This window comes from Hemitrygon akajei, chromosome 4 (assembly GCF_048418815.1).
Source record: "Hemitrygon akajei chromosome 4, sHemAka1.3, whole genome shotgun sequence".
NCBI lineage: Eukaryota > Metazoa > Chordata > Chondrichthyes > Myliobatiformes > Dasyatidae > Hemitrygon > Hemitrygon akajei.
In genome coordinates, this window is record NC_133127.1 from 182,036,817 (window position 1) to 182,047,481 (window position 10,665).

The window sequence follows — 10,665 nt, forward strand, 5'->3', positions numbered from 1 at the left end:
CAGACAGCCTTGAAGATGTTAAGATCAGGGCTCTATGGAGGCCATAGTGTATTTTGTAGAACTTTTGTTCTTTCTGCTGAAGGTAGTTTTTATGACCTTGGCTTTGTGTTTGGGGTCATTGTCTGCTGCAGAATGAAGTTGGGACCGATCATACGCCCTCCCCCTTATAGTGTTGCATGATAGCTGAGAATCTGCTTATACTTCTCAATATTGAGGATTCCAATAATTCTGACCAGATCAACTCCACTTGCAGAAATGTAGTCCTAAACCTGCAGGAAATCTCCACTGTGCTTCCCTGTTGGCTGAAAACACTTATCCATGTAGCGCTCTCCAGTTCTTCTACAGACAAACTGCCTCCTGTTTGAGCCAAAGCTTCAAAATTTGACTCTTCAATCCAGAGCATATGCTGCCATTGTTCAGCATCCCGGTCCTTGTGTTTTTGTATGTAGGTGAGTCTGTTTCCACTTCAGAGGAATGGCTTTTTGGCAGCAACTCTTCCATGACTACTTTCTCCCAACTGTAGAGAGATTCCAGTGCTTTTGAGAGTTCAGAGCTGATAGCAGTGCTGGACTTCTTCCGATTTAGAAGGGACGTTAATTTGATGTCTTTCTCATCTGCTGCATTCAGTTTCTGAGGCCAACCACTGTTTCTGGTCCTCAACCTTGCCTGTATGTTTGTGCTTCTTCAGAAGACCTTGAACAACACATTGAAGTTTCTGCATGGGAGAGGCCTTGCTGATACTAGATGACCTCCTCGTGCCTTGCATGCTATGCTCACTCTAGCCATGGTGTAAGAATTAATGATTAAGGTTAAACTGTCACATTTGCCACATCTTCAATTTTAGTTTGGTTGTCCTTTGTCCAAGATTCCTTCTATAGCCATTTCTGTTTCAGAAAGTCAGTTTAGTTCATTCAGCTCATTATGTCATTGATCTATAGCATCCTGTTTGTTATCTTTGTTTAATCATGCATTGGGCTATACACCTAGAAATTAATCAAGTTTTTAATTTGAAAAATTAGACTACTAGTTAATATGTTACTTTCTTTAACAAAATACAAAAATTTCTCTTATATTTCATTTTATGAAAAATGGATGTTTGAAAATCTAAAATTTGCTCTTTTCTATTGATACACTAACGAAGACGACAAAAAATAAACATCTAAAACAAATTTATATAAAAAAATCTGAGGTGCCCAAGACTTTTACACAGTACTGTACATCAACTTGGATAAGGTGTACTAAATGCAGGATTCAAATGGCATGTTTATATTTAATCACAACAGGATTTGACAACCCGAGTACAAATCTCTTTCAGCAATTAGACAAAAAATCAATTTGCAGATTCTGGAAATCTGAATAAAAATGGAAAAAGCTTGAGACACTCAGCAGGTCAGCCAGCATCCACAGAAAGACAAAATGGCCTGAAACAAAACCTGGGAGAGGTGTGTACAAGTTTTTAAAAAAATATTCTATAATAAATCATTGATAATGTCAAAAAACTAATTCAATATAACTGCAAACATGAGGAAATCTGCAGATGCTGGAATTTCAAACAACAACACACACAAAATGCTGGTAGAACACAGCAGGCTAGGCAGCATCTATAGGGAGAAGCGATGTCGACGTTTCGGGCTGAGACCCTTCGTTCAATATAACTGAATAGGAGAGCACAAAAATTATACCATATTTCAATTATTCTCACTGGTCTCTCAGGCTTCAGCCCAAGTAAATCAATCTATCCGAGATTTGTCAGTCATTGAAAAACCTTCCGCTGGATCCCATACCCACATGGGAATTAGAATTTCTTCATTCTTGGCCATATATTCTCCACAGCTTCTTCCACTTCTATATCCCCACTCACACCTCTTCCTTTTGATTCTGATTTTCTGTTTACTCTTTTCCACCATCATAACTAGGGAATGCACAAATTCTTTCCAAATTTCTCCAGGCTCTTGGACCCATGGTCTTGACCCTCCTAGTGGTCTGGCCTTGTTCTCTTCTCCTAATCCACTTTTCAGATGCCACAACTTGCTGCAAGACTAATTTAGCACAAAATTAAGGATAAAAGCCCGAAGTTTTCTGCACATTATACTCAATCTATTACTTCATACATCTACTAAGCCATGGACAGAAGTCTGGGTAAAACATTAATTCAGTAATTATACAATTACATTTTCAACTCCACTCCCCTGCCTTTGAACTTTCAAAGTATTTATAATACATTTCCAAATAATGTTAAAAAAAACTAAAAACTTACTGTTTTAGTGCCTGATGATCTCCGTGGTGTTCGAGAATTTAATCCATTTCTGGGACTTGTACATGTACCAGATGGGAGAGCAGAAGAAAGTTGTGATGGAGTACTTGAGCAGTACTTAGAAGTCACCAAAGGGGATTTTGAATACCCCAATATGTACTCAGAATGATTATTATTATTGCTTCCAGTTGGAGTTTGTTCATACGTTGCATCACCAATGCCTATATCAATTGGTTCTCCACTTTCTATTTTCTTCAGGTAATCTTTTAGCATGGACTGTGTGGTTGTCTCACTCAACCAGCACAGAAAGAGTTCATCAACTTTCATTTTAAGTACAGGCTGTAGAACTGGGGCAGCAGGCATTGTCGGTTTAATCCAGGTATGCCAGCGAATGAAAATTATTTCAACCACCTCTAAAAAGCGAAAGTCCTGTTATGACGAGAGTCCTTCAACTTTTTTCAATTAATTTTCCTATGGGAAGGAAAAATAAGTTTTGTTAATGATGGAAGCTGCAATCATGCTGCTAATTTCTTCCTGCAATTGCTGTGGTGGGCAACATGCCACAGTGAGAGCCTTTGTCTGTCTGTCCTGCCCCAGTTTAATTAATGTTTTTTGTAATAGCCAAAATCTAGAAAAATGCAAAAGTTCAAGGGCATTCTACCTCAGTACATTAAACTCCAATGACTAACCAGCACTTGAACGTATTACCATGGCAACATGTTTTGTGAACTACCATCAAAAAAAAAGATGAAAACAAACTGGATCATTAATGTTCAGTGAACACAAATGGTGAAGCCCTCAAATAGCAGAAATTTATGAACCTTAGATAAAAACAGGAAATGCTGGAGATACTCAGCAGGCCAGTATGCATCTGTGGAGAGAGATGAATAGTTATAATTTCAGAAAATATCTTTTCAATACAACCCCTCTCCACGTGTACTCTCAGTCCCATATTCCATGAAAAACACTCAATGGTTGCATGTTTAAGGTAGATAGGTAACTGACTTCCCAGCATCACCAAACACCAAGAACAAATTATACCAGTACCTTGCTTATCACATAGGATGCACTCCCAAGAACAAGAGTTTCAGCATTTACCAAGACTGCAGATGTATCCAGAATATGCAATAACCCTTGCCCTCACAGACCTGTGCACTGTTATGCCAGAAATTTGGTTCAAAGCTGACAATGAATTGCCCCACAGCATAAGGTGCAAATGACATCTATAAAGGTGTGTATTCAGACATCCTGGCTGGGCACTCTGGCACAATGTCATGTGTTAGATGTGAAGGAATAGGTGACCACATTCTGAATTTGTATGCACAACTTTCCCAAGCCTCAGGTAGCAAGCACAGTAATGGCTGCCATTTAGCCAGGAGCACTTGTGCACTAAGGGGGGAGGAGACAATAACTTGAACTACATTCAACACTAGGTTAAGAGATCATAAAAATCTCCCTCTCTAATCACAAATAAATTCCAATTGATATTAAACATCAAATACAGTTAGCATATGTTGAACAGTGAGGTTAATATAATCAACTGCACATTTGTTGTCTACATTTTATTTAAAATAAGACTTTCATATTGCATATTCAAATTAAACAAATCCAACTCAATAATGATTGATCAGATGAAGATACTTATATAGCTTAACTATTATAATTGAATGTAAACAAGAATTCAATAGTCATTGACAAACTATTGGAGAAAAATGAAAACAGCAAGTTATAGATACAAACATACAAATCTTTCAAACAAGCGTGTGACAAAGTAATACCTTATACTTCATCTCTCTTTACTCACACTCATATCAAACGTTTCTTTCCTACTCTTCAAGTCAAGTCACTTTTATTGTCATTTTGACCATAACTGCTGGTACAGTACACAGTAAAAAATGAGACAACGTTTTTCAGGACCATTATGTTACATGACACAGTACAAAAACTAGACTGAACTACGCAAAAAAAAACAACAGAGAAAGCTACACTAGACTACAGACCTACACAGGACTACATAAAGTGCACAAAAACAGTGCAGGCATTACAATAAATAATAAACAGGACAATAGGGCAAGGTGTCAGTCCAGGCTTCGGGTATTGAGGAGTCTGACAGCTTGGGGGAAGAAACTTAACTGCCCACCTATGAGGTTCTCTCTTTATTCATCTTTTCCGTTCTTCCCATCAACCTGATCTGTTACCACTTCCCACTTGGTTCTATTTGCCCATCACCTATGCATCTCAGTTTCAACCTTGACTTAAAACTGCCTATCCCCTCCTTTATATAGTTTCACCTACCCATCAGCTCTTTTCAATATCAACAATATCAAGGTGGATAGAAAAAGCTTTTTCAAGAACACAAAAAATAAAGAGTGATGAGAGTTAATATGGGACCGCTAGAAAATGAGGCTGGAAAAGTAATAACGAGGACAAGGGAGATGGCAGATAAACTAAATGACTACTTTGCATCAGTCTTCATTGTAGAAGACACTAGCAATGTGCCAGGTGTTGAGAAGCAAGTGAAGTGAATGCAAGGCAGAAGGTGCTCAAAAAGCTGAAAGGGCTAAAGGTACACAAGTCACCTGGACCAGATGAACTGTGCCCTAGGGTTCTGAAATATAGCAATAGGGATTGTGGAGGCATTAGTAATAAATCTTTCAAGAATCACTGAACTCTGGCATGGTTCCAGAGGAAAATTGCAAATTTCCCTCCACTCTTAAAGGGGGAAGGCAGCAGAAAGGAAATTGTAGACCAGTTAGTCTGATCTTAGTGGTTGGGAAGATGTTGGAGTCAATTATTAAGGATGAGGTTATGAAGTACTTGGTTGCAATAAGACCATAACACTTAGGAGCAGACTTAAGCCATCCAGCCCATCGAGTCTGCTCTGCCATTCCATCATGGCTGAATCCGGATTCCACTCAATCCCATACAACTGCCTTCTCACCATAACCTTTGATGCCCTGACCAATCAGGAAACTATCAATTTTTGCTTTAAATATACCCACGGTCTAGGCCTTCACAGCTGTCTATGGCAGAACATTCCACAGATTCACTACTCTCTGACTAAAAACATTCTCCTGCCCCTGTTCTAAAGGGTCACCCCTCAATCTTGAGGTTGAGCCCTCCAGTTCTGAATGCCACTACCACAGGAACTATCCTCTCCACATCCACCTTATCTAGTCCTTTCAACTTTCAATAGGCGACACAGGACAAGCCTGTTGAAATTCTTTGAGGAGATTACAAGTAGGATAGATAAAGGAGATGCAGTGGATGTTGTATATTTGGATTTTCGGAAGGGCTTTGGCAAAGTGCCACACATGAGGCTACTTATCAAGAGCCTATAGTAGAGTTACTAGTATGGTTAAAGCATTGCTGATTGGTAGGAGGCAGCGAGTGAGAATAAGAGGATCTTTTTCTGGTTGGCTGCCAGTGACCAGTGGTGTTCCGAAGGGGTCGTGTTGGGACCACTTCTTTTTATATTGTTTATTAATGATTTAGACAATGGAATACATGGCTTTGTTGTCAAGTTTACAGATGATATGAAAATTGGTGGAGGGGTAGATGTTGAGGAAACAGGAAGGCTGCAGAAGGACTCACATTAGGAGAATCGGCAAAAAAGTGGCAAACGAAATACAATGTTGGAAACTGTGTGGTCATGAACTTTGGTAGTAAAAATAAATGTGCAGATTATTTTCTAAACAGGGAAAAAACCCAAACATTTGAGATGCAAAGGGACTTGGAAATCCTCATGCAGAACCCCCTAGAGGTTAACTTGCAGGTTGAATCGGTGGTGAGAAAGGCAAATGCAATGTTAGTATTCATTTCAAGATGTCTAGAATACAAAAGCAGGGATGTGATGTTATGGCTTTATAAGACACTGGTGAGGCCTCACCTTGAGTATTGTGAATAGTTTTGGGCTCCTTATCTAAGAAAAGATGTGCTGGCATTGGAGAGGGTTCAGAAGAGATTCACAAGGATGATTCCAGGAATGAAAGGGTTATCATATGAAAATATTTGATGGCTCAGGGCCTGTACTCACTAGAATTTAGAAGGACGGGGGGGTGTGGGGTCTCATTGAAACCTTTTGAATATTGAAAAGCTTAGACAGAGTAAGGCTACATCCACACTAGACCGGATAATTTTGAAAACGCCGGTTTCGGTAAAAACGATAGGTGCCCACACTATGCGTTTTTGAAAATATCTCTATCCACACTGAAACGGAGATTTCGGCGAATCTCCTCCTCCTGCGCATGTGCAGGACACATCTACCAAAAAAAGCGACATGTTTGGTGTCAAATCTCGCTGTAAAAGTGCATGTTTGTGTAGTTACAGACTAGAAAAACTTAAAATGACGGACAGCTGTTGCCCTCGCGCAGGAGAACTTAAAACTAAAAAAAAAACCAAATACTGGAGCGTACGGCGGCAACCGACAGGGAGTTCACAGACAGATTGACCCAGATGACGGTGAACATTGAAAAACTGACCAACTCTGTTGCATTAATAAAGCACCTTGTTAAATGTATAAAACATGTCTGCATCAGTGTTATTTTGTATTTCCATACAATGTTACATTAGGCTGTTACACATTTATTGTCAGAGAAGTACTTGCATAAATAGGTAAAGCACCTTCATACAAGCAAGGACAGAAAACAGGGCAAAGTGAGTACAATATACTTATTTATTCAGTAAGTTATGGGTCAAAGTATTTGGTGAGTACATTTCTAACTCTTCTGGCTTCAGTCTCATTGCCGTCTGTTCTAAAATTGTTAGGTTGCGTTCAAGAAAACAATGAAATAGCGTGCTGCCGTCTGACAGCGTTTTCAAACGTCTCTGGTTACCCTGTCCACACTGATCCGCCCGAGCAGCGTTTTCAAAAATACCCACCCTGGAAAGCGTTTCTGAAAAGCTCCAGTTTCGGGGGACGAAAACGCCATTTTAGTGTGGACAGAGGGTAAAAACGAAGAGAAAAAGCTTAGGTTACGGATTTATCTGGCGTAGTGTGGATGTAGCCTAAATGTGTAAAGGGTGTTTCCCATGGTGGGGGAGTTTAGGAGAAGAGTGCACAGCCTAAGGATACAATGGCATCCACTTGAAACAGATGTGGAGAAATTCCTTTAGCCAGAGGGTGGTGAATTTGTGTAATTTGTTACCACAGGGAGCTGTGGAGGCCAGGTTGTTGAATGTATTTAAGGCAGAGATTGATAGGTTTTTGATTGGCCACAGCATCGAACGTTGATTTGAGAAGGCTGGGGAGTGGTTGAGAAGGGAAAACAAAAAGGATCAATCAGCCATGATTGAATGGCAGAACAGACTCGATGGGCTAAATGGCCTAATTCTGCTCATACGTCTTATGGTTTTACTTTCCAGCCTCTTTCTCTATCTTACTCCTCACCTGACTCCAATTTTGCTTCTTCTGCCTAAAGTTTTTCTTCTTACCCTTTTCCACCCAAGGTATACAAGTTTGTCTCAAAATGCACCCCTGATGGGTGAAGATGGATGGCAGGGTAGAGATGCTTCTTTACAAAAGAGTGTAAAGCACTCCTTTTCTTGACTAGCCTGTAGGTTACCCTTGGGCAAGGTGTAGCACCTGCTTAGCTTTCCCCAATCAGGGTCACGTAAAGCCAGGGTAGAAAGTGGTCGTATGACCAGCTGTTGTACATCATAAATCCTAGTTATATAACCATTGATACCAGGCAGACAATCTCTGAAGAATATTGATAATGGCTGGGGTCACCCGTCTTGTAAAGCACTGCCCAGAAGAAGACAATGGCAAACTACTTCTGTAAAAAAAAAAATTGCCAAGAACAATAATGGATGTAGAAAGACCATGATCACCTACCTAGCAAATGATGGAAATGAGGGTTGAAGGGTAACAACTGTTCCTGGTGGTGTGGGACACAAGATTTGTGTATCTCATTCCTGATTGCAGTAGCTAGAAGAGAGCATGGCCCAAATGATGAGGGTCCTTGATAATGGATGCTACTTTCTTGTGGCGTGTTCCTTATAGATATGTTCAATGGTGGGGAGGGCTTTGCCTGTGATGGACTGAGCTGTATCCGCTTCATTCTGTAGGCTTTTCTGTTCTTGGGCATTGGAACACCAAATAAGGATGTGAATTGCAAGAGATGAAATACAGGGTATTACTTTGTCACATGGCTCTGAGAGGTTTGGATGCTTGTAAGTGGTGTGTTAGTTATTAACACAAAGATGCATTTCACTGGATGTTTTTATGTACACATGATAAATAAAGCTGGATCTTGAATTTTTTACATTCTCGAACATCCATAACTTTTAAACAGGACTAAATTGTCATGCCTCGATACACATGCCTATTTCCACATTCATAATGTCATCTCTTCCAACCTTCAGTTACTGAATTCCATTTCCCTGCCTTTTTAAAATGCTAGACTCCATTAGTACAAAACACATGGATGGCTTTGCTCATTCTACCCCAAGACTGAGTTCCATTCAAACTGATGCCATGTTCTCAGACACATCAAGTCCCATGCTAACAAACCTCACTGCGCTCCTGGTTGAGCAACACCTCATTTCAAATATTTCTACTTTCTCATCTTTAACTCCCTTCAAGTTTAACCCTTCGAGAATAAAAAGGCGAAAGGTGGGGAAGGATTACAAGCTGGGTAGTGACAGGTGAAGCTAGGTGAGGGGGAAGGTGGGTGGGCGAGAGAGCATTGAAGTGAGAAGCTGGGAGGTGAAAGGTGGAAGAGAGAAAGGGCTGAGGAAGAAGGAATCTGATAGGAGAGGATAGTGGACTATGGAAATAAGGGAAGGAGCACCAAAGGGAGGTGATGGGCAGGCGCGGACGTAGTGAAGAAATGTGAGGGTAGCTGGAATGAGGTACAGTAAAAGAAAAAAGTGGTGGGAGGTAGAAGACAAAGTGAAAGAGAGAAATTACTGGAAGTTACAGAATTTGATGTTCATGCCATCAGGCTGGAGTCTACTCAGGCACACTACGTGATGTTCCTCCTCCAACCTGAGTGGCCTCATTGTGACATCAGAGTTTCTCTAACTTCCAGCAATATGTTTGCATCCATGATATTCTCCTTAGTAAATGCATTAAAATCATACAAACATATACAAATTTAAGCACAATAGATCAGATATTTATATGGTAAGTTAGCAACTGATAGTTAAAAACTTAATCACATAATTTGTACACTTCTATAATAATCAACCCGCACCCTCATTTACAGACAGTGCAAAGCCTGTCCAAGTACAATTACTACATTTTAGTTCAGGCCACTTCTGCCTTCAACTCAGAATTTGAATGCTTTTGACATTTTCTGTTTACAACAGCTACAATTATCCATCTGGAATTCCAATTCTGTCCCTTTGTACCAAACGTATATTACAAGAAAACATTATTTTAAATCAATTTTATCAGAAAAGAAAGGAGCAAGATTCCAATAGCACAAAATTTCTGGAATCAGCTCCTAGCTGCAAACAAATAAAGAACCTACAAATAAATATAACGTTCCAGTGTTATTCAAGTAAATTAATGAAAAATATATTATTAGCTCTATGAGTCTGCACACACACACAAGGCTAATGGGAAAGCCTACTTGTTTATAGTCCTAATCAGATAAATGATAATATATTTCTTAGACTCCCAGACGTCTTAATTGTACTTCACTAGCTAGTTTCTAACAGTCAAGGTGTGCAAGTGGGAGGGCTGGCTTTGAAATTGAAAATAACATATTAGTAGGAGACGGATCCTTGGCATTCTTTTCAGAACATTTCCAATTGCTTCACAACTAATGAAAAAGATATGAAATGCAGCCACTACTGTAACTCGCAGGGTAATTTGAGGTCATTAAGTTTTCGGAAAGGGAAGAGAGATAATAATGACGTGGTTCGGGATAACATCCCGGGAGGAAGTTGGATGGACTGGAGCTGAGGTGAACCGGCCTAACTGCACTCTGAAGCCTGGCGTCCGGTTGCCATGCCATCCCCCCCAGTGACAGCTGTAGCGGGACTGCTGCCTGCATTAAAGTGGGCGGCGCAGATATATACCTGCACTCGTTACCGCTGCCGGTCTCCTCCTCTCCTCAGGCTCCGGCATCACCACTACCTGTACTAACGACAGAACGACCCGCCCGCCCGCGTTTTTTTAACTCTCCGCCACGTCTCGCGAGGGCGGCGGAGGCGCGCAGGTTGCCACAGCAACGGCATCACGCGGGAACTACAGTAAACGCCGTGCATTACCTGGCGTATGTAAGATATAAACATTTTTAAAAGTATTGTCGAAAAATATTGTAATGTTCAAGTTCTTTTTGCCTGGAAGTGTAGAAAGTTTGGCTGACACGTGTATTGGGCAATTATCATTCTCCAAGCCTTTAAAAATACCGTTAAGTATTGTAACTGTCAATCACAAAGTAACCAAGACTTTTCCA

General features: G+C 40.3%; 1 protein-coding gene across 5 annotated transcripts in view; it reads right to left on the reverse strand.

Annotated features, from left to right (window-relative positions):
- ppp2r3b (protein phosphatase 2, regulatory subunit B'', beta) overlaps window positions 1-10,385 on the reverse strand; it is a 146,425-nt gene extending 136,040 nt beyond the window's left edge. For all 5 annotated transcript variants that reach the window (XM_073044179.1, XM_073044180.1, XM_073044178.1 and 2 more), the window contains exons 1-2: window positions 10,286-10,385; window positions 2,258-2,725 (exon numbers count right to left, since the gene is read on the reverse strand). In XM_073044179.1, the coding sequence (XP_072900280.1) occupies window positions 2,258-2,617 (360 nt within the window). In that variant the 5' untranslated portion in view covers window positions 2,618-2,725; window positions 10,286-10,385. The remainder of the gene's footprint in view (window positions 1-2,257; window positions 2,726-10,285) is intronic.
- Window positions 10,386-10,665: the final 280 nt, after the last annotated feature.